The 24,193-nt window shown below is 43.1% G+C and overlaps 2 protein-coding genes across 5 annotated transcripts in view; one reads left to right on the top strand and one right to left on the bottom strand.

The window, feature by feature from the left end:
* The window catches only part of WDR25 (WD repeat domain 25), a 157,644-nt gene extending 153,854 nt beyond the window's left edge, over positions 1-3,790 (bottom strand). The window contains exon 1 of one of the 4 annotated variants that reach the window (XM_090034022.1): positions 3,621-3,790. The gene's annotated coding sequence lies outside the window, so the exon portion shown is untranslated. Of the gene's footprint in view, positions 1-3,280 lie in introns of all 4 variants that reach the window. The other 3 variants (XM_090034019.1, XM_090034020.1, XM_090034021.1) reach the window with 3 other exon arrangements.
* Positions 3,791-3,901: 111 nt separating this feature from the next.
* WARS1 (tryptophanyl-tRNA synthetase 1) overlaps positions 3,902-24,193 on the top strand; it is a 45,681-nt gene continuing 25,389 nt past the window's right edge. The window contains exons 1-6 of the mRNA XM_090034023.1: positions 3,902-4,018; positions 14,114-14,310; positions 15,686-15,893; positions 19,407-19,515; positions 21,145-21,264; positions 21,949-22,131. Coding sequence (XP_089890149.1) covers positions 14,197-14,310; positions 15,686-15,893; positions 19,407-19,515; positions 21,145-21,264; positions 21,949-22,131 — 734 coding nt within the window. The 5' untranslated portion in view covers positions 3,902-4,018; positions 14,114-14,196. The remainder of the gene's footprint in view (positions 4,019-14,113; positions 14,311-15,685; positions 15,894-19,406; positions 19,516-21,144; positions 21,265-21,948; positions 22,132-24,193) is intronic.

Genomic DNA, 24,193 nt, shown 5'->3' with positions numbered 1-24,193 from the left:
TAACATTGCCAATATAGTAAGTTCAACATAACTTCCTATGTTAAATCAGTAGCAGAGTTGAAAGCCACGCCAAAATTACTGCGCTTATTGACTTCCCTAGAAAATATTCATGTGCCATTGTTCACTATGAACCAAAATATGGTGGTGACTATCTTTAGCCTTTTATGTATTAAACATCAGAAGTAAAGTCTGCTCCTAAGCATCATATTTTCCTCAGTGGGTCCAGAGATTTGTGATGCTACTCTGTGTAGCGTCAGTTTAAAAAAGTAACCTGTAATCTTATGCTACTATAATCTGAAATAAGGCTTCGTTTATAGGAATAAATGACAAATTATAATCTGTAATCATTCAGACGTAGGGTATGTATAGTACATGCATGTAATTTGGTCCATGGTTCTTGCAGGTGCAGGCCATGATTGTATCAATACTTACACACGTTTAAAATTTTACTATTAAGAGTAGCCCCATTGAAATTAAACTGAAATGGGCATTCATAGTATTAAATTTCTTGCATAAATGTTACCTTGTAAACACTTATTCATCCCACTGAATTCCAAGATATTACTCAATGGCATAAGTGCTTGTCAGACTTGGTTTAAGTTTAAATACTAATGTCTAATATGCATGTTTTATTCCACACTACAGAAGAAACTGTTATCAGCTACAGCATCCACAGAAAGCTAAAGCACATACTGAATCAAATGAGATTCTACAAAGGAATGAGATTCATCCCTGCATACCTCTTACAGGACAGTGACCTAAATGTTTAACTGCTAAGTATAAAAACATCAAGATCTCCCCCTACAGGATCTCCCCCTCCAGAACAACCCAGGTCTTTATTTGAAGTGTATGATACTATGAAATAATAAGTCTCTATTCCATAACCAACAAGCAAAACAGATGAAGATCCAGGTCTTCCCTCTGCAGCACAGTAGAACCTCATTTATTTAAATGCCAGCGCAAAGAGGATGGGAAAATGGAAAAATGTACAGTGACAGTACAACAATCAAATTTTATTTGAAATTAGATGGATGAAAAAAATTCATCAGAGACTGTTCTAGTATCTCTTATAAAATCAAATGGTTAGTATTAGTGACTGAACTTCTTTAAGACAAAAAGTCACTGAGTGACCAATGCAAGACTTTTCTGATGCAAACACCTGGGCCCTAAAAAGTTGCATGAAGATTCTGCTTATGCTCCATTTTATAAAGAATAACTGTAACTACAACTAACAAATGTTCATTACAGTTAACCGCGTTAATATGCATGCCAGAAAGTGCATAATTCACTTAAAAGTACAACATACAACCCATGCTAATTCCCTATTGCTTACATTATACAAACAGTTGTTAACTGCATAACAGTTAAGTGCATAAATTGTTTAAGTGCATGCTGTCTCTTAGCCCTATTCTCTACTTTACAACTTAATTGTATACCAGTTAACTGCATACTGACTGTAACTGAAACTATCTATTCTGGAACTAAATGTACTCTGCCTGGAACTGTGAAAGGCAAACAGCTGTCAAAGGGCTGCTATTAGAAGCCTTGAAAATGACAGGAGCTAGTCAGTTTCCCAGCTGCTATCTTCCCTCATTTTCAAGGCTTCTAATAGCAGCCCAAAACAGACTATTAGAAACCTTAGAAATGATGGATCTCATCAGTTCTGAGGCTGCTAATACCACAGCACTGACAGCACTGTGCATTTAATAAGCATTCTTTACAGCACTGTCAGAACTGTACAGCACTGGTAGCTCTGAAGCTGACTATTAGATTCTTGACAATGAAAGAAAACAGTCAGTGTCAGGGCTACTAATTCCATAGCACTGAGAGCTGAATTAGTGAGCACTATTTACATCAGGTTCAGGTAAGTGCACAGTCTTTTTACAGTCCTGACGATATGCATTTAAACAGAGTCCACTACATTTGCATGACATTAGCACCCAAAAGCCCAGGCCATGACGGGTACTCCATGGGCACCACCAGCAACTGGTAGGGAAGAACACGGGGGGGAGGGGGTGGCACATGCCCCCTCTGAGATTGGGTCCTGACTTGGCACTGCTCAGGACAGGGCAGTTTTCTGCCGCGCAGGCCAGCAGCGTGTTGTGGGGTGGGGGCACTAAGCCACAGTACAGAAGTATGGGATATGGGGCTTTTGGCCCACCCCCAGGCCTCCCCCTGGACCCACCCACAAACTGTGCCCCCCCCCCAACTCAGGAGGCACCAGTCACCCCTGATGGGTGCTAAATACTGAACAAGTATAGTAAGAAACTGACAACTATAAACAGAAGAGACAGATGAAAGCAGGAAAAATACTGATGCAGGAAAATGAGATGTTCTTGTTAGGACTCAGAAACTAAATCTTCTAAATAGTGCATTTCAGTTTTATAAGGAACAGGAATTTCCACATTAATTTAGAGACCAAACATCCTGTTCTTGGATGAGACCAGTTATAACAGGTCAGGACACAAGACAAACAGACGAACCCATCAAAAACAGTAACAAACAACTAAAAACAGGTTTTTCCTTACACAGTATAACACAACTGTGCCTTCTAAATAACACAACACAAACAGGCCTGCCAAGGACAAATCTTTTCACAGGCCTCAACCTGTGATCCAACACACACAAACATCAGGTAAAAAAAAAAAATACCAGCCCTGGAGACTGAAAGGATGTTATTGACTTCAACGTGCTCAAACCCAGGCTCCCATTCCACACCCAACAAGATCTGCCTGCCCATATTTGCCTACAGTCAACTGAGCTTTAGGATGAGGTTACATATGGCACTTAGACTCTGCAGAATCAGCAGTGTTGCAGTGTGCTGAGGCCTAATGCTGCCTTCAGGCCTGCACAGCTCTAACTTGCCACTAGAGGGTCTGTGGCCAGCAGCAAGGACATCTGGGCTCTATCCCCACTCTGGGGCACAGGGTGGGTTGGAAGTGGTGCATCCTGGGATGCCAGAGGTCTGCAAATGGCTGGCTTTATCTCCACAGAGCACACTGAGTACATCCATACATTCATTAATGTGCTTTAGGTAACACTCATTAAATCCAGTCCCTCCACTGTGAGATACTAGAAAAATGTGCATTAGCCTGTTTTAATGGGCATTAGCTAAAAAGCATGAGGTTTTTTGTGACACTTTAATGCACATTAAAATAAGCTAATGCGCATTAAAGCTTATGTGTAGATGCACCCAGAGCTGACCCAGACAGGAGCTAGGTAACCACCCAGATCAACCCCTGCCGGAGCCGGGTATCCAGGAGGCCCTGAGCAGCCTCACCTGGCTGGAAGACGCAGGCGTGCGGCATTTGGGCGCCGATTATTTATTTAGCAAGCGCAAATCCCTGGAGCAACTGGGCTAAAAGTTATTAATCCACCTCTTGGTTTGTGAAGGGGACGCTCCTCAATAACGTGTTTGTACCTCTCGGCACCGGCGAGCACCAGGCCCCAGTGAGCGCGGCCGAAGTAAAACCCCGGCGCGGGTCGGGCCCCGCGGCCTCAGCTGCTCTATTTTGCAACCGGGCACCAGGGCTGCAGCCCGAAACCCCCTCCCCAACAAAATGAGGCGGCACAACACAGGGGGAGGGGCTAATTCTCCCCCTTCCCTCTCAGCCGCTAACCCGGGTCCCGGGACAGGGCAGCCGTTGGCAGCGTCTCTCCGGAGTGCCGGCCCGGCGCGAGACTGCAGGCGCCGAGCGGCGCCTCCCTCCTCCCCTGTCCCGGGGGCGGGACTCACGGGCGGAGTCCGTCTGCAAATGGCGCCGGGCGGAAACGCGGCCCCTCGACCTGGGGACCCCGCAGCTGTGGGGGGGGGGGGGGTCCTCGCCACCCCCCGCGAGGCCGCGGCAGGCGCAGAAGGCTGGAGCAGAGGAGCGGACCCGTTCGTAGCCCAGGGGGAGGGCGAGGGGAGGAGGGGACACAAGGGTTCCGGCCGTGCTGTGTTTCCCGCCGGGAGGCATTGAGCGCTGCACCGCGTGGGGCTGATGCAACGGAAGCGTGAGGAGCCAGCGGTGCCGGGGTGAGTGGGGCTGGGGCTGGGGCTGGGCTGGGTTGGGTGGGTTGGGTGGATACAGACACCGCGTTTGTGGCTCTGTAGACCGGTCCTGGCGGTCCGACGGGCACTGGTTTCTCCTGCATCGCCCCGGCTCTCCACCTCGGGTGACCCTCAGGCAGGATTACTCTTAAGTTTCTGGGACTGGGCTCTGCAGGCAGGGGGCACCCGCTTTCCCTGCCTCCGCAGACGGGCTGGGAGAGAAACTGGGAACCCCGCGTGCAGAGACAGGCCTCAAGCAGTCCCACCGCGGGCTACTCCATAGGCGGCAGATCAGCTGAGGGACACTGCAGGGGGCAGGTGTATCAGGCCCCTGCCCAGTGCACGACGGGCCGCATGCGTCTTGCCCAGTGGAGCGGATCAGCTGTGGCAGCCACATCCACCAGCGTGGGTCTGGGTCTGCATCTGGATCTGTTTTGTTCGGTGACATCTGTTCATGCCCTTGGATATCACTGAACATTTTTCCTGCTCCTGGGAAATCTTCCAGTTCCCCTCTGCTCTGCGCAAAGAGCTCTCAAACTCTGGCCAGAAACAGAGGCTGAATGTTTCTCATTTAACTTGGCTTTTTTTCAGAGAGATGGGAACTGGGCCTCAGGTTTCAAGGTGGGAGCATTAAAGCTCTTACTGTGGTAGCAAGTTGCTTATTTCTATGTTTGATTGTGGGTTTTTTGGCTGCTGTGCATCTTCTGGGACATGACTCCTGATGTACAGTGCAAGCTGCCACCATTGACAAGTAGGGGTGACTTGATAAAGCTCTTTGTAGCTGACACCAATAGCCCATTGTTAACCAGCCATATCAGCCAATGCTGATCTGATAACTGATTTACTATAAATGCAAGACATTTAAAAGTACTGACATAAACAAGCCTTTTTTTTTTTTTGATGCATTCCAGCAGCCTCCTGCATCCCATGTATCTGTGTCCCAGCACTTAAAAATGATGTGGCGAGCACTTGAACTAAAGCTTATCAAATGACCTTTAGTTCAAGCATCACCACCACCATTTTTAAGCATGGGGACACTTTTTAAGCAGAGCAGGGCCAGGGTGGTTGTGGGCTGCCTAAAAGTGTCACCTAAAAAGACCTGGACTGTCCAGCCCTCTTCTGCTCTCAGCACAATCCCCTCATCATCCCCTCTATGTCACGAGCCATTAGAGCAACTTAATGAGCATTTATTTAGTACTTCGTATTGGCAGTACTAAACTTGATGTGCATTAGGAAAAGAGCATTAATGCACATGTAGACATGTCCACTGAGTAGTTCTCAACTGGGGTACCAGGAAACTGTTTCAGGGATGCACCTCCATTGCATCTGGCTGGAGCTGTCTTGCATCATTTTGTTTCTGGGAGGAGCTGCAGGGCTGACTGGGAAACAGCTGCAGCAGGAACACTTCTGCTCTGCCCTTCCTAGCCTGTCCTCCATATCCCTTTCTGGAAACCAAGGCACCAGGAACAGTTGTGCTTGGCCACAGCTGGGCAACTAAGCAAGGTATGAACTTGCAGTATTGACCATGCAGAGCGCACTGGGATGTAGGTAGGGGTGGTAGTAGTGTAACTGAGGTGGGGGTGGGGGAGGGGGAAGGCAGGGGGCAAGGGCACCAGTCTGGGTGCCAGCTTTGAGGGGATACCTGTATGCTTCCTTCCCCCAGGAGTTTTTCCTGCAGCAGGGACAACCCAGAAGGTGCAGCTCTATGCTAAGCAGTGTATTTGGGGAGAGGAGTGGAGTAGAATGGAATGAGTCCTGCTCCCACCCTGAGGCTTTCTCATGAGGGGCACAGCCCTGCCTTCAAGGTTAGGGGTGAACCCCAGAGCAGCCCCAGAGACTTGTGCTGCTACCTGTTCCTGAGGGCAACAGCTTGAGTCAATGCTGCTACATTAGCCGCTTCTGCTATGTAGTAACAGCTCCCGTGTCAATCTCTTCACAACCAAATTAATACTTTTACAGTCGGGGACAGGTCTACCTGCATATCACTAGTGCCTGCTCTCTGCTCAATCTTCTCCCCATCCCCTCCATGCCCTGGGCACAGAAATTACTAATTATGTGACTGGAATAGTAATGCTCAACTGAGCTGCCACCACATTCAGAAAAGTTATGGAAGGGTGTCTTGAGCCTAAAAATGTTGAGAACCCCAGAATTAACTGGTTCAGAGAAACACAATCTTCTCTGGCTTTTGCTTGACTTCAGACTAACATAACTAATCACCTTTCTTATGCATTATATTGACAAGTGGACTTCAATATTTGGAAAAGACAGAGTCTCTCCTTCAGACTTGTAAGCGTAAACAATTTATATAACATCGAGAAGTTGGCTTGCGTTCATTCCTGTAAATCAGGGGTGGGCAATTATTTCGGGCGGAGGGCCACTTACTCAGTTTTGGCAAGCTGTCAAGGGCTGCATAGGTAGCCCCGCCCCTTGACAGGTGCCCTGCCCCTTGGTCACTCTCTTGGGACCAATGTCCCAAGGCCAGCACCGGTGGGGCCCAGAGTGGGGCGCAGACTGTCAGGGGTCTGTGGAGCCAGGCTGGGCTGCACCAGCAGGGAGAGGGGGGAGCTGGCCCAGCTCCATAGAGCCCCTGCCAGCCAGGACCCTGTACCCCTGCCACCCTGCTCTGGGCCCTGCCGGCACTAGCCCTGGGACATCAATGCGGGCCCCATGCTCCCAGTGGCTCCCTACCCACTCACTCCCAGTGCCCCCAAGCCCCGTGGCACAGGCGGGGGACAGCATGCAGCCCAAACCCCCTGCTCACTGGCAGGGAAGGAGCTGGTGCAGAGCGTGGGGAAAAGTGGCCGTTGGCCCAAGGCAGCAGCACTAGCCTCCTATAATCTGGGAGGCAGACTGGGGGCTTTCACCCCTGGGAGCAGTCCAGCACAGCCCCCGCAGCCCTCCCAGGGGTGCATGTGGGCCCTGATCTGCCTGCTGGATGACAGGAGGCTGGGGCCAGTGGCAGCACCGCTCTTCCTGGTGCTGGGTGTGGGCTGCGCCCAGCACCATCCCAGGCAGCAGGAGCAGCCTCCTGTGATCTGGCAGCTCGATCAGGGCCCCCCGCAACCCCAGGAGGAGTTGGCAGAGTCCCGCAGCACTCTCTGGGGTGTGGGGGGGGCCCTGATCAGCCTGCCGGATCACAGGAGGCTGGTGCTCCCAGCTGGGGAGATTGGTGCTGCCCTGGCCCCGTGATCTAGCAGGCAGATTGGGAGCTTTCCCACGTTCCTGGAAAGGCTTCGGGGGCTGTGCCAGACTCTTCCCGGGGGTGCAAGCCCCAATCTGCCTGCCAGATTACAGGAGGCTGGTGCTGCTGGCTGGGGCCAGCGGCAGCACCTATCTTCCTGGCGCCAGGTGGGCAAAATGTCGAAACAGCATCGAAACAGCAAAACAGTTTCAATTAAATGAAATGGAACAGTGCTTTCAAAACAAAACCCGAAATGAAACACTGTTCCATCGAAAGAGAAGTCAAGCAGAACGATGCTGTTTCTCACACCCCTAATGCTTCCTTCAGCCTCTCCTCATATGGCTTGCTTTCCAAGTCCTTGATCATCTTTGTTGCCTGCCTTTGAACCCTCTCTAGCTCTCCAAGTGCTTTTTAAAATGACCCAGAACTGCATACACTATTCTAGATGAGGCCTAATCAGCGCTGAGTAAAGAGGCACTATCACCTCCTGGGTCTTGCACTTAATGCTTCTACTGATGCAGCCCAAAACTGCATTCACCTTTTGTATGGCTGCATCACACAAAGAATACTGACTGCTGTCGAAAGTGAAACTCCAGTTTCCTCACTTCTAAGTGCAGTGAATTTTGTCATCCAGCTTTGTTGTTGAAATGGGAACTTGGGATTTGACCCAAGTGTTTCAACATTGTGAACTCTGAGGTTTAGAAACACTACTGTATTATTCATAACAACAAGTTTTTCTTCATATTTTGCCAGCACATTTCTTCTGAATTATTTTCAAAACTATATAAACAGACCCAAATACTATGTGATACCTGTTTTATGATTCAGATTAAGATATTCAGAGCCTTTAAATACCAATGGAACTAGGAATTATTTTAAGAAAAGCAGCATGCAGAAAAGTTTGAAGACAGCCTATGAAACCATTCAGAGCCAGGTGCAGAAACACATTTGGGTGCCTAAACCCACATTAAAATGAATTAATTAGTCCCATATCTTGCTTTTGGCTGTAGACAGTGGCTGGTAAGTCAGAGAAAAGACAACCACTTCTCTTGTACAAAACTACAGACTGAGAAGAGGATCTCTTTTGAGTTTTACCAGCAAAAAGCTAACACTATGAGGCATAAGGCTCAATTTTCTTTAAAACATATTATAAAATTGAAATGTCTGAATTTTGCATAAGCCCGTTAAATTTGTAAGAACAATATTTTATTTTGATAAGAGTTCATAAAAATACTTTTGCATATGTGGGTTTAATGAATACTGTTTACTTGTCAAGTCAACACATGTTCTGTCTGGGAAAAAAGGGGAAAAGACAAAAAAGCAAACATGAGGATCTAAGGGAATTGTGTGGGAGTGTTGAAGAGTTCCCGTTTATAGAAAAATCACTAAATTATAACTCTGAAACTAAATAGTGACATATGAAGGGACCATGATAAACCCAAACCATAAAAATTAATGATTACTGAAATAAGACTAAATGGTATATCATTTAAGTATGTTATTGAAAATGTAATGGACTAAACAAGCAAATCTTCTGGCAATTCAAACTACGTATGGCTTTGATCAGATTCATTTTATTCTGAATAAAAATATGTATCAGGAGCATGGTGAGTGAAATTCCCAGCGACCATTATAAGTTCAGTTAAAGTTGTTACCTGGGAATATTGCAGGTGGCTGACAAACAGAACCTTACTGGTTACCTGTGATCTAGTTAACCACTGCAACCCTTTGGTATGTTTCCAAGGCAGGCAAAAGAAATAAGTTTGTAAAGCAATAAGGAAAACAGTGCACCTGTTGTGTAACAGTGAATTTTCCAAACTGAAAGTACAGAAGTAGTAGCAATGGAGCAGGAGGTTGCAGCATACAAAGTATACTGACTGCTGTTGAAAGTGAAACTCCAATTCCCTCACCTTTAAAGTGCAGTGAATCTTGGCATCCTGCTTTGTTGATGGACTGGAGACTTGGGATGTGACCAAGTGCTTCAGCTTTATAAACTGAGGTTGAGAAACACTATTGTATTGTATTGTATTGTTCATAAAAACAGGATTTACTTCATATTTTGTCAGGACACATTATTATGAATTCTTATCAACGTTACATAAATAGACCCAAATATTGTGGCAGCACCAGCCTCCTGTCATCTGGCAGGCAAATTTGGGCCCCTGCATCCCCAGAAGGAGTCTGGCACAGCCCCCACAGCCCTCCTGGTGGTACAGGTGGGCCCCAGTAGGCCTGCTGGATCACAGGAGGCTGCTCCTGCCACCTGGGATGGCAATGGGCACACTCAGCACCAGGAAGATCAGTGCTGCCGCTGGCCCCAGCCAACAGCACCAGCCTCCTGTCATCCAGCAGGCAGATCGGGGCCTGCCTATACCCCCGGGAGGACTGCAAGGGCTGTGCTGGACTGTTCCCGGGGATGCGGGCCCCCATTCTGCCTTCTGGATCACAGGAGGCTGGTGCTGCCACCTAGGGCCAGTGGCAGGCAGGCCCAGGACATATCAGCTTGTGTGGGGACCCACCCCCGCCCCAACCACGGCTGATATGCCTTGGGCCCCATACCAGAGCTGGTCCGAAAAGAGCATGGGGTTTGGAGCTAATCAGCTCGTGCAAGGAGTCACCCGTACCCCGGGATTGGGGCAACGGCGAGTCCATGCATGAGCTGATATGCCCTGGGCCCCGTACCAGAGCCGGCCCAAGGAAGGTGCAGGGCCTGGGGCAAATCAGCTCATACGGGGACCCGCCCCGATCCCGGGGTGGGGGCAGGTCCCCACATGAGCTGATTTGCCACTGGCCCCAGGGAGTAGCAGCAGCCTCTTGTAATCTTGGAGGCGGATTAGGGGCCCACAGCCCTGGGAGCAGTCCAGCACAGCCCCCACAGCCCTCCCAGGTATACAGACGGGCCCCAATCTGCCTGCTGGATGACAGGAGGCTGGGGCCAGTGGCAGCACCTATCTTCCCAGTGCTAGGTATGGGCTGCGTCCACCACCATCCCAGGCAACAGGAGCAGCCTCCTGTGATCCGGCAGCCTGATCAGGGCCCCCTGCACCGCCAGGAGGACTTGGCCTGCAGCCCTCCCGGGGGTGTGGTGGGACCCTGATCGGCCTGACAGGTCACAGGAAGGTGGTGCTTCTGGCTGGGAAGATCGGAGCTGCCCCAGCCCCAGCCAGCAGCACCCGCCTCCTGTGATCTAGCAGGCAAATTGGGGGCTTGCAGTCTTGGCATCCTGCTTTGTTGATGTACTGGAGACTTTAGGATTTAACCAAAGGGCTTCAGCTTTGTAAACTGAGTTGAGAAACATTACTGTATTGTATCGTTCATAAAAACAGGATTTCCTTTATATTTTGTCATGACACATTCTTTTGAATTCTTATCAGTGTTACATAAATGGACCCAAATACTGTGGCAGCACCAGCCTCCTGTCATCTGGCAGGCCGATTGGGGCCCCCATGCTCCTGGGACAAGTCTGGCACAGCCCCCAAAGCCCTCCCTGGGATGCAAGCAAACCCCAATCTGACTGCCAGATTACAGGAGGCTGGTGCTGCCGTCTGGGGCCAGAGCAGCACTGACTGATCTTCCCAGCTTGGGCTACACCCAGCCAGCAGCACCAGCCTCCTGTGATCCAGCAGGCAGATCAGGGCCCCCTGCACCCCCAGTAAAAGTCAGGACAGACCTGCTGCCCTCCCAGGGGTGTAGGGAGGTCCCAATTGGCCTGCCGGATCACAGGAGGCTGCTTCTGCCACCTGGGATGGTGCTGGGCTCACCCAGCACCAGGAAGATCGGTGCTGCCACTGGCCCCAGCCATCCGGCAGGCAGATTGGGGCCCGCCTGTAGCACCTGGAAGGGCTGCAAGGGCTGTGGCAGACTGCTCCTGGGGATGCAGGCCCCCAATCTGCCTCCCGATTGGGCACCATTGGCAGGCGGCCCGGGACATATCAGCTCATGCGGGGACCCACCCCACCCCACCCCACCCTGTCCCAGCCTATAAGCCTTGGGCTCCACACCAGAGCCCAGCCCAAGGATACCTATTTTATGATTTAAATTAATATATTTGGAGCATTTAAATGTCAACAGTAATAAGAATGATTTCAAACATGCAGAAAAGTTTGAGGGCAATCTACAAAATCATTCAGGGCCAGATGCAGAAACATATTTGGGCATCTGAACTCCCATTAAAATGAATTGATTAGTCCAATATCTTGCTTTTGGTGGTAGACAGTGCCTGATAAATCAGAGAACAAATGACCACTTCTATTGTGCAGAACTACAGACTGAGATGTCTTCTGATTTTTGCCAGCAAAAAGCTAACACTATCTGGCATAGGGCTCAATATTCTTAAAAACATTTTCATTATAAAATGGCAATATCTGAATTTTGCATAAGCTTATTGAATTTGTAAGGTGATATGTTTCTTTTTGATAAGAGTTCATAAAAATCCTTTTGCATATGTGGGTTTATGGAATGCTGTTTACTTATCAAGTCAAACATTCTGTCTGTGAACTAAAAGGAAAAGACAAGGAACCAAACATGAGTATAAATAAATTGTGTGGGAGTTTTGAAAAGACCTCCCCTTTATAGAAGAATCACTGCATTCTAATTCTGAAACTCTGAATAGTGACATGTGACAGGACCACGATAAATCCCAGCTACCTTCCTTGGCGGTCCATCACAGTCAAGGATGGTTGTCTTCCACAATCATCTTATCTGTGGGTTCAAAGATAGCTGATGCGGCTGATCCAGAATTGACAGACTCTGCTGCAACTCAGGCATGTTCCCATGCGGGTTGGGTGGCTCCAGATTCTTGATTTGGTCCATGACACACTATTTCTGTCACCCATTTTTCCATCTCCTGTTGTTGAGCATGGGTCCTTGCAGCAGACTCTTCCTCCATTTGGGATGATCTTAGGTGATAGTCTCCCACGAGTTCATGTTGATATTACAGTTTTTCAGTTCGGCCTTGAAGATGGCCTTGAAGCACATTCTGTGCCCTCATCTTAAGCATATGCCTTGACTGAACTGGGAGAATAAAAACTTGCTTTGGGAGTCTGGAGTTGGCCATCTGGATGATGTGGCTGGCCCATCAAAGTTGATGTTGGATAATCATCGCTTGATGCTTATGGTATTTGCTTGTGAGAGGACACTAAAGTTGGCTCTTTATGGAAGAATCACTAAATTCTAACTCTGAAACTCTAAATATTGTCACATGAAAGGACCATGACAAACCCCACCTACCATCATGTGTTCAGCTGAGGCTGTTACCGGGGGACATTGCAGGTGGCAACAAACAGAGCCTTACTGGTTAGCTATGATCTAGTTAAACACAGCAACCTGGTGTTATGTTTTCAAGGCAGGCAAATGGCTCATCTATGGTAAAATTTGTGTGTGTTTGTTATAAATATAACTTAATTTATAACCAGTCTGATTTTGGCAGGAAGAAGACATTTAAGTAGTGTCAAACAGCTAATGTGAATCTCATGGGTGTCTGGAATGCTGGGTTAGCAAAACAAGTATTTAAGTGATTTTTATTTTTTTGTGTAGCTGTCTTTTAGTATTATGGCTACATCTATAAACTTACTTCTAATCATGTACTATATAAGCTGTTCTGCAGAGAGAGGCTTTTTAAGAGTTCTGTACTAGACTAGATAGATTAATCTTTAATCTGATCTTTATGAGTGGCAGATTTTCTCTATCTAGTCTAGTCCAGAACTCTTAAAGACAGTGGGGCTTCAGGGTCCTAAACTGATAAAGAATGCTTCAAGTGTGAGTAACATCTTTCAGACTGTTCACTGCTGCCCTGATACAAGACTAATTTAGTCTGTCAATTAGTTGTGCATCTATCACCAGCCTATCTGAATTCAGTGCATATAAAAAGAAGCATTTGTTTATGAAATAAGATTACATGACTTTGATTAGGAAAAGGTTGTGCTATAAAATAGTTTGGGTTTTTATGTTAGTCAACTTAACTATTTAACACTTTGCCACCCTAATCGACGGCACAGTGTATTCTAATTCACAGTTCTGTGTGTGTGGAAAGGTTGCTGTAACCATCAATGTATTTGTAAGCATTCTGTTTGCTGTACCAAGTTACAAAACTGAATTTATCCTTGATTACTACCTGTATAGTAGTTCATCAGAGATGCTTTCATTTTTATATTTGAACATCCAAATTATTTTAAAACCTGTTAGTTTCTAAACAACCTATTTTTGATTGGGCATCTGTTTACTGATGATTGTTCTAAGCACAGTTTTTTTATAAGGATCACCAAGGGAAATCTATACTCCTACAGGGCAGTCAGGTATTCTTTCTGACTAGTTAAAGTTGGTAATAGGTTTGACACATTTCTTAGTCATAAATAGCAGTCCTTTTTTTCTTATGGCAAATTGTCCTACAAAAACCTTAAAAAACAAAAAAAGCCAGCTTGCCTCTTTTACAGAGCATGCAGTAGGAATTAAGACTCTGATGTGTATAACCTGAGCATCCACTGTTCCACCATAAACTCCTATTCTTGACAAAAGTAGTTGATTTTATTTGTGATAGAATTTGGTCCACTATTGAGAGATGGAGGGATACTACAATGTGAAATGAAACTTAAAATGCACCAGAATTATTTATTTACGTGGGGAGAGAAAGAGAGAGACAGAGAAAGAGAGAAGAACAATATTACAAAGTAATCTGTGGTTTTATTTTCTTCAGGACCAGTCTAACTTCTAATGTGAATCAGGATTTTATTTTTCTCAGCATCTTTGCCTTTTGAAAGCCAGTGCTTAAAAAAACCTCTTCAAATGAATTGCCTGCTTTCAATGAAATTACCTACAGTGTCACTTTCAAGATAGAATAGGGTGTGAACAGCAGTCTTTAAAATGAAAAAAGTAAATCATATAACCTGTTTATCTCTTTACAGTTCTCCTCCAGTTTTTTGCTGAATAAAACTTTCAAGACCTATTTCAGATTGTGAATAAAAAAGATCATTTACATTCCTGGAAAATGTCAAATAGACAGAACTGTGACTCTGGCTCTTTGAGTGCACTTGAACTTTTTGAAAGGGTGACTATACAAGGAGATAAAGTCAGATCACTTAAAGCAGCAGAAGCTCCAAAGGTATGTTTATTTCATTTCTTGAATTGTCCCTTGTGCAGCTTAGGTCTCTCGTAGCAGCGCTGAAAATAAAATGATGGTTTGAGATAATAAAAAAATCTTTCTGTTTTTAAAAATATTTGTGTTGTTGAATTTCAGTCAACATGACTGAAACTCAGTATTAATGAACTACTGATCCTGAAGGAAGGACTGAAAGTGACTAGAATGGAAATCTGCTCTTAGTTCTGCCACTAAGCAACTTGCTTTGTAACTTTAGTCCAGTTTTCTCAACTTTAAAATGTGGATAACAATACCTTCTCACTTCTGTGAGAATCTTGGATAAAACACACTTTATTATCATACCCATGAATTGGTGTGTGTGTGTGTGCACATGGATACATGTATGCACATGGACAATAAATAGACTCCTAGTTTGATAGGAATCAATCATCACTTTTCAGTCCACCTTTGTGGGATCAACAAGGTGCCAGATCCTGCCCTCTGTTTGTATGCAGATAGTGTTCATTTCCATATAAATTGTACATATGAAAAAGTTGCAGGATTTGGGATCCCAATATGGTTTCAGGGTTTTTTTTAATTGATAAAAAGTCTTAGTCCCTGGGATTTTATGTGTATATGAATAGTTCCAATAACATTCTCTTATGTAAAGCAGGGATGTCAAAGATATTGTCCACGGGACTGGAAGTTTGATGGTGGGACAAGCAGTGGCAGTGTTACTTGCTGCAGCAATTAACACAGGCACTGCTCACCCCACTGCCAAATTTATGACCCTGCAGACTACCTTCTCACTCCAGATCTGTCCCATAGGGAGTTCTACACTTCCTCTCCAGCCCATAGGGGCCAAATAAGTTTGACACCCTGATATAGAACATAACTAAGTAAGTCATAAAGAAGTCATTTAGGTTCACCAAGATCACTTGCAAAGAAAAATTAATTAATGTTTTAAGGTGAACCACTGCAAGAGTATTTTTAGCATAATATCCTGAAGCATTCTCATCCAAGCATATATAAGAATTTTGTATGTCAGGAAGTTGAGCTTCATCAGTCCCTTCAAGGTAGGTAAATATCCTTGTTCTTGTTTTATAAATGGAAAACCAAGGCACAGAGAGGTTAAGCAACTTGCCCGAAGTTAGTAAGTTTTTATCATTTGTGCGTGAAAAATGCTCAGAAACTGTCATCATTTCCGTTTCCTCCTTCATGGGCCTTCATCCTGCAGATACATAAGCAAAAAGCTAACTTAAATGCATGTAGTCCCATTGAAGTAAGTGTGTGTGTGTGTGTGTGTGTCAGGGTGTATGTGTGTAAGCGTCTATGTTGGAGGTGTTATTGGAAAACCTTCACTGAAGTCTACTAAATTTGAAAACGTTCCTTTATTCAGGATGAAATTGACACAGCTGTGAGGTTACTGTTGTCATTGAAACTGATGTATAAAGCAACAACAGGACAAGATTACAAAGCTGGTTCACCTCCAACAGATTTCACACCAGTAAACAATGCTCCAGCTTTAGCAGAAGATTATGATTTTGTAGATCCATGGACAGTGCAGACATCCAGTGCAAAAGGCGTAGACTATGACAAACTCATAGGTATATACTCTCTTATACTATAAATTCTGTATTCTAAATGTAACTTTTGTAAAATGATTCTAAAAACCTAACACTTTTTCAAAGGTTTGGTTATATCCTCACATTTTGAAACAGAAGTTCCATGTGTTGTCAGCATGTCCAGCTAATAATATGACCGTTTCCAATTACAGAACTTCCATGAAGCTATTACTGTGTATAATAACGGAGACTGCTCATAGGGACCATTATAATTAGTTGCAAACTAGCTTCCATTATACCCTGTCTTTTTACACTAATGCATTTCTAAAGAATTGATTGTTAAGCTGAAACTATCCACAGATTGCTCTCTTCTTTGTGAGTTTTGTTTTATCTTATGCTGAATTCCTTTTTTTGGAATTTGGGTTATAGGGAGAATTAAGCAGAGGAGTGTAAAGGATACTAGTTGGCTGACTTGGGTGGTGCTAAGGTATGATTTAAACTGCCATTAAACAGGGAAAACCAAGTAAGGAGTGCAAACAAAAATACTGTCCTGTCTAATCTCTTTCATTTATAGCATTGTACAGTCTTTGTACCTACAACATGTGCAGATCTGTACAGAAACTGGAAAGTCTTCTAGCCCTCCTGTTGAAACGGATAGTGTCTATTCAGCAATATGCATTTTCTGGCTTAACTGTGCAGCCTTAACTTTGCAGTAATCTGTTGCATGCAATTTATGTATATTGGTTTGTAAGTGTCAGTTTGTTCTGTTCTCCCAAATGTTGTTTGGAAGTATGATGGTCTGAATATGTTGGAAGCAAGGGTTATCTAGTGATCTTTTGTTGGACCAGCGGTATAGCTGAGAGCGATGTCCAGACAAGCTTTCAAGAACAGATGTCCTTTAGGTCAGGTGGGGACCTGAAGAAGGATACTGTGATACCTGAAAGTTTATATAAGTCTCTCCCAATCACACAGTTGGTTCAATAAAAGATATTACTCACAAAAATCTTTGCTTCTTGCATATTATAGCTACATCATAACTTCAACACTTGTAAAAAAAAACGCTATAAAAGAATAGGAGGGCTTAATATTAAAACAACGAGATCCAGCTTGTGCTGCTTCAGTAGCAGCATGTGTACATGGACGTGTACAGATTTTTGGCCTCTCATACCAAGTTGTGGGTTCGGCAGGGGATATTTATTAAGAATAGAATGGGATTTCATTTCTCCTTGGGGATTTCGAGTGGAGAAATAATGTAATTAGATTCGAATGGTAGGATTCTTTTCATCCTATGAAGAATAAGCACTCCAGGAAATGTAATACTATTCAGCAATAAATAAATATTTTAAAAAATCTTCCTTTCTATAAAGGTTTATAATCCTAATCCCTGATTGCAAACAGTTTGACTACTCTTCAAGGCAGAGGGTATTTCTGCAGACTGAATATTCGTTAACACCACAGTCCCTTTGTTTTAACTGTAGACATGAAGCAAAAGTGCCAAGAAACGATGCAGTTCAGTGGCATATTTTTTCTAACATAACTTTCTTGAACGTACATGGCTATGTGTAGCCAAACAGGAGAAACCATGTATAACTATAAGGATATATTAGGAAAGAATGAAGATTTTCTTCAACAAAGAATCTCCAAATTAGTTGCTGTTTGGAATTTGGGATATGGAGAGAATTAAGCAGAGGAGTATAAAGGATACTAGCTGGCTGACTTGGGTGGCGCTAAGGTATGCTTTAAACTGCCATTAAACAGGGAAAAAATTCCACTTCCCTACTGAACGATTTTGATTGTGAACATGAAAAGTCCTCCCAAGTTCAATTAATCATTTGGCTTGAAGTCATCTCAGACACATTAAGAGAAAGGAATAACCCCTGGCAAGACAGGCATGCCAGTATTGTAGGCACTCTGACCTGCTAACTGTGGGTACAGAAACAAGCAGGTTTATCCTGTCTGTGGGAAAGGGGCAGAGTTTAACCAGAAATCAGTTCTTCACCACTCCTTTCCTCTTCGTTTGGCTCCTACCGCTGGTATAATCAAGGAGATTGAAAGAAAGGAAACTGAAAGCAAGGCAGAACTGAAAACAAGTGAGTTTTCCCAGTGTGATTAGCAGCTGGACTTTAAGTTTGAGTTGAGTTTCTATACTGGTAGCTGAATTGTTAAAAACGCTTTGAAGACCCTCACAGTCGGCATAAAGCTGTATCTGTTGTCCTCATCTTTACATTTAAAAGTGACAGAAGAGGAAATAAAATAATTCAAACTCAATTTTTTAACTAGGACCCTTTATTTGTCTGATTTAACCTTCATTTCTACCACTTCCTTGGTATAATCTGGTAAACATCATCCTATGTCCCTTCTGTGTCCATATGCGTGTGGTTTTTTAAATTGTTTTTAAGGTGGCAGACTTCTGAAAGGATAAGCTCTGTAAGATTATGTATTATCAATCTTACAATTATGGCCTAGGGCTTTGGTGGAAAGGAGCAATTGGTTCTCCCTGTCTTTAAATTCTGGTCAGAGGAAGAGATGGAGGGATGAGCAGTGGTTAATATAAATCTGGTTAAAATTCCCAGTGATGCCCCTTTTTTCTTCTACCTCTGGAGATGCGCTGTTCTCAGATGATTTCTCATGAGATCATTAACATTGTCCTGCATTTGTTCTGTAGACTTCTCAGGTTGCATTCAGCGTATTTATATTGTCGTCTCGAAACGAGAACTTGCTGTCAGTTTCTGTTTTCTTGATGTCAAACCCAAACAGCTGTTTACATGCCTGTTTTTGATGCCTGATACATCCTTGAATACTTTTCTCAAAGAATCTGCTCTCCTGATACCGGTTTTAGGAAGGGTCATATTTATTCTAATCCCAGAGGGGCAGACTGTCTTTGCTCACTCAGCTATCTTGGTTACAGCAATGCTGCCAGATAGTTTCAATCTTTATGTTTTTGTGGAGAATCCAGTCAAGCTGGAGCTTCCATAATGGTATCAAAATAAAAGCAAAGGACTTAATCTTTCTGAGGTGTGAAAGGCAAAGAGAACAGTTTGAATGCTTATGGCTGGCAATAAGCTTTGGGAGGTAAGGAAGAGAGCTGTAGAGCTACACGGCATCCATTCCTGAAGCAACTTTCTTATTGATTTTAAAGGGATGTTTTCTCTGAAATACTTTTGTCTTACTGTATCTTAAGGAGATTGTATACGTACTGTATTAACCAGTCATTGGTTTCCACCTGTAAAGAATGCCCTGCTGTGGTAGTCACAGTTGGGACCAGGGGACTGTATCTAGGTCCCGGTCCGAGAGTGAAAGAATTGAATGATTCTGCCAAAGATCACAAAGGTGATCCTACAAGGCTAGGAGGGGTCAGAGGTGCTGTTACTGTGGCAAGAGTGAGCAGCTGTTCGCAAGTTTTCTGAACATGGTAATTAACTGTGACCCAAATTATTTCAGCTTTGTAATGTTGTTTTAGATGTCTTCAGTTTAGTGCCTAAGGAATGTATTCTGTCTAAGTGTATAGAGCACTTCAGCTGGCAACATATATAAATTATGCAATTTTTATTGCAGTTCGGTTTGGCAGCAGTAAAGTTGACAAAGAGCTGATCAGTCGAATAGAAAGAGTAACTGGGCAAAAACCTCACCACTTTCTACGCAGAGGCATCTTTTTTTCTCATAGGTGAGTGAGTTTTCTTACCAGTGCAAAGACAAGGACTGCGTGCAGCTCAGAATATATACAGCACCTGTCCATGTAGTGGGAGCAACCTGTGTCCAATAGAAAGCCATGCTGTGCTGTCATTTTACAAATGTAAACCCAATTGAACATGCTTGAAACTATGCTTGTTACTCCAGATTTACACCATCCTGACAGAAAAATTTTGCCCCCAAAGGCTAGTTAATTTCTTTCAGAATATATGCATTGATTTAGAATACTTCACCATTAATTCCAAGTAAGTAGGGAAAATTTGGGGAATGCAATATGGGAGTCTTTGCTATTTCACTGTGATGCCTTCCTTCCACCTTGTATTATAAGGACCACTGTTTTTATAACGTGCATGAAACAGTAGCATAGAAAATAGCAAATAAATGCTGTTGTGTTAAACAGAAAAACTATCATGTCACTAGTTTAACAAGAAACAGCTGGTATTAAAATATTAAGTCTAGAGAAATCAAGTAGTTTTGGCATGTCATTTTCTCTTAAAGTCTAGCACTAAAATATTAAAAGCTTTCTGTAAAGCAGCACATCTTTATTTATTAAATGATGCAACTAGCAGTTATATTTATGGCTATTGCATGACTCGCTTTTGCAAAGGTGGCCTTAATGAATGTGTGGGCAGCACAGGAAATGTTATAACCCCTTATAAATAACTGAGGGGAAGGATTCAGAAGCTGTTTGTCATAGGGTATGATTCAGCAATTTCTCCTTGCTTGAGTTCCTCACATTTAGCATCTATTGAAGGAGTATCACAGCTTATCAGCAGAAATAAAATCCCTTGAATCCCACATCTAAGTCCTTTTTAAAGTTACCCTTTGTTCCTGGAAATAAAATCTTATTTCTTGGTACAGTCAAACTTTTTGGGAGCAAGGTGCAAGGGAAAGCAGATGGATACAAGTTGTTGATTCAAGCAGGAAAATTTTCAAGTGTTAGGTATTGTCTGGTTCTAGTCATGCCTAGGCCCATTCGTCAATCAGTAGTTAACGACATAGACCTCTCTGGGCTCATGTAAAGTGTCTGTTGGTTTCCTTGAGTCTCTACACAGATTCAAGGATCTACAGCATCCTGGGATGCCTTGAGATCCTTTTAAGGGTGTCACGCAACATTAGTACTAGTAAGTGTACAAAGACTTACACATGACTCCACAAGACAAACCGACATATTTCAAATAGGAATCCATAGTGGGGGCCTTAAGTCTAAAAAGATTAAGAACCACTGGTCAACACTGTTGAAATCCAGTGGACAACCAGTGCCTCCCATCCAATGTCATAATATAAATGCTGTATTTTCTGTTATTAAATAATTCTGACTTTACTTTTTTTAACCTATTTATATGTTCTCTCTGAGGTTTAGGCAAGCACAACTTTTCTTTTCTTGTTTTCTTTAGGTAACTCCTTTTAAGTATGCTAATAATAGAGTGTTAAGTTGCTTTATTTTATATGTGAATACATTTGGCAGTCAGAAGCTTTCACTCTTCAAATCCAAGATTTTACTTTCTCTTACAGTTGTCCTTCTAGAATTCATTCATTTATCCTTGTTGCTCAGCTTCTATAAAAGTCATATTGTGTTGCCTCTTTTTTTTATTTTCTGTAGAGATATGAACCAAATTCTTGATGCATATGAAAATAAGAAGCCCTTTTACCTTTATACTGGTAGAGGCCCCTCCTCTGAGGCAATGCATGTTGGTCATCTGATCCCATTTATCTTCACAAAGTAAGTAGCTTGAGCCACTATGTTATGTACTTCATATTGGACAAGAACATTTGGTTTTCATCTAGGGACATATTGAATTGCATATAACATTTGAACAGCGCATCACAATCAAGAACTGTTTATTTCAGTTAAATATAAGAGCAAACGTAAAAATCTGTTACTGAAATATTAAGGTCACATTTGGTAAAGTAAATATGTTACAGTCCCAGCACCCACTGTAACTTTCCCATGTGTCAGGTAAATATTATTCGTTGTTCTTTTTCCTGTAAAATAAGTGTATGCCAACTCAGCAAGTTTATGTAATAGTTTGCATGACCTGGTACCAACAGTAGCTGGGAACTCGGCTTGAAGACTCACAAAATTCCTTTCAGACTTATGTTCCTGAATGACAGCAAATACAGTGAAGCCACTGATGTGGCCTTAGAAACCTAGCCTTGTTTCAATTTTGCCTGAGTAACCATTTATGTTCTATGCAAAATGTGTGTGAAAGAGTAGTTCTGAGAGAGGGTGACGGGGACTCTGCGTGTTCTGACTTGATAGAATTTTTGCAATGGTTTTGTGAAAGTATCAATGACTAAATAACATGCATAGAGGTAGAGATTCAAACTTCTTTGTTTTTTTTCCTCTGAATTTACAACCTATTCACTGTAAGTTATCTTAAAATATTTTTTTAACTTTGAATAGGTGGCTGCAAGAAGTATTTGATATTCCTTTGGTTATACAGTTGACTGATGATGAGAAGTACCTTTGGAAAGATCTGACGGTTAAGAGAGCTTATGAATATGCTATAGAGAATGCAAAGGATATCATAGCCTGTGGTTTTAACATCAATAAAACCTTCATCTTTTCTGATCTTGACTACTTGGGGTAAGTTTATAACAATTTCATGACCCATATCAAACGTTTTAAAGTATTTTCTGTGTACTTTCAACAGCTAGCAACATAAGCACAGCTTTATGACTGGATTTGAAACCTATGAGACAATTTTTTGTGCCACTTAACACAGAACTTTGCTTTTAATGAGAATTTTCTTACTATCCGTGGCTGCTTACAGACATAGAAAAAAAAGAAAAGAAAACAGTGCTTTATGCCCCCCATGCCAAGCACAGCGCATGCTCAGACAAGGCAACGTGTTAGTTTGACCTGGCTTACCCAACATCTGTATCCATCAGGTACTTCAACAGGGTTTTTTGGGGCTTTTATCTAATAGCTGAACATTATTTGGGCCATATGGATGGGAGAGGCTTTTCAACTGACACCATTACCAGTTAGTAATGTGGTTACATTATTCTAGCACGCTACTACACAGTGATTAAGAGTGAGATTAGGTTTCCCATTTATATTTATCATGGCATTTTCCTACCACACTTACTGTGGTTCCTCCTGTGCTGTCCACTTTACTTTCACCATCATAATATTTTCTGTTTATACTTTAGTCCTAATTTTGCAATTGGTTTATATGCTTGTGGGGCATACATATACCCTGCCCCTTACAATCAACAGTACTTTAGATTAACAAACATTCCATCCTTTGTAACTCATTGGGGTGCTGGAACCCATTTTATGGTATGCCATATTCCATTGGGAACATTGGAAGACTTAAACAGTGGAACCCTAAGAAATATTTATCAAATTATTTCTAACATACTTGCCCTAAGTCCCATTCCCCATGTTTTATGGTACCATTCACCATTATTTACCATGAAGCCCATTTTTCCTGCCAGTTTTTATATGCTTTTCACAAATCCACATTCATTCTACTTCAGGTGTGCCCAGTACTACATCTTTAATTAATTGCATTTGCGTTTGACTTAACAAAGATTATGCTTGGGTACATGCCACTGCTTTTGCAGTTTGCTCTATCATGTCAGTTGTGGCTTTCTCTATCATGTTAATTGTTTTCTTAACTCTTTTTATTAACAATTTTCCCAGTTGTCTTGCTTCTGTTTTAGTTAGATTAATAATTGTGTTGGTATGTAACAAGGAGCTGGACCTGGGGCTTCTCAACTCATCTGTTGCACCTGTTGCTGTGATTAATTTATTAGCCAGAATTTTTACATTTGTAGAATTAAGGGTCACGTCGGCAGTTTCCACTTGTTCCAATAGCACTTCTAAATCCTTTTTTTCATTTTTTGCTTGGGTTCAGATTGTGGTCCCTGAAAATAATTTGGCATAATTAACACTAAACATTGATTAAACCTTTCATTGTTATTTTGCATAAACCTTTTACAAGAGCTGTTAATGTTACTAACTTTAAAACTAATTACATTCATACATACATGGAACATCATAAATGTATAATTGGTTACAGTTTCTCTCAAACTACTGAGGTTGCCAAAACTAATTTCTTTGAAAAGAAGATCTTGCTTTGGAACCAGGGGAAACTATTTGGAGCTGAGCTGTTCTCAGTGGTGGCAGATGACAGAACAAGGAGCAATGGTCTCAAATTGCAGCAAGGGAAGTTTATATTAGATATTAAGAAGAATTTTCTCACTAGGAGGCTAGTAAAACACTGGAACAGGTTACCCAGAGAGGCGGTAGAAGCTCCATCATTAGAGGTTTTCAAGACCCGGCTAGACAAAGCTTTGGCTAGGATAATCTAGTTGGAGATAATCCTGCTGTGAGCAGGGGGTTGAACTAGACGACCTCCAGAGGTCGCTTCCAACCTTCATTTTCTAGATTCTATGAAACACCTTAGCCTGTTGTTCTATCACCTGTTGTCCATCACTGGTTTGTAGAGCACATTGATAGTTTCCCGAATGGGTTATGGTTTTACATGAATGTTTTCCCTTTGTAAAGTTGCTAACTATAATAAAGTTTTCAGTATATTGTACCATCAACATGGTGCTAATAGCTGCAGACTTCATCTTCAGTGTCCAGTGTGATCTCATGCTGTCATTATATTACAACATAGAGACATGTTGCCCAT

The sequence above is a fragment of the Crocodylus siamensis genome, chromosome 2, assembly GCF_052110815.1.
Source record: "Crocodylus siamensis isolate JL-2025a chromosome 2, ASM5211081v1, whole genome shotgun sequence".
Classification (NCBI taxonomy): Eukaryota; Metazoa; Chordata; order Crocodylia; family Crocodylidae; genus Crocodylus; species Crocodylus siamensis.
The sequence above is the reverse complement of the archived record's forward strand: the minus strand, read 5'-3'. Positions and strand labels throughout refer to the sequence as shown.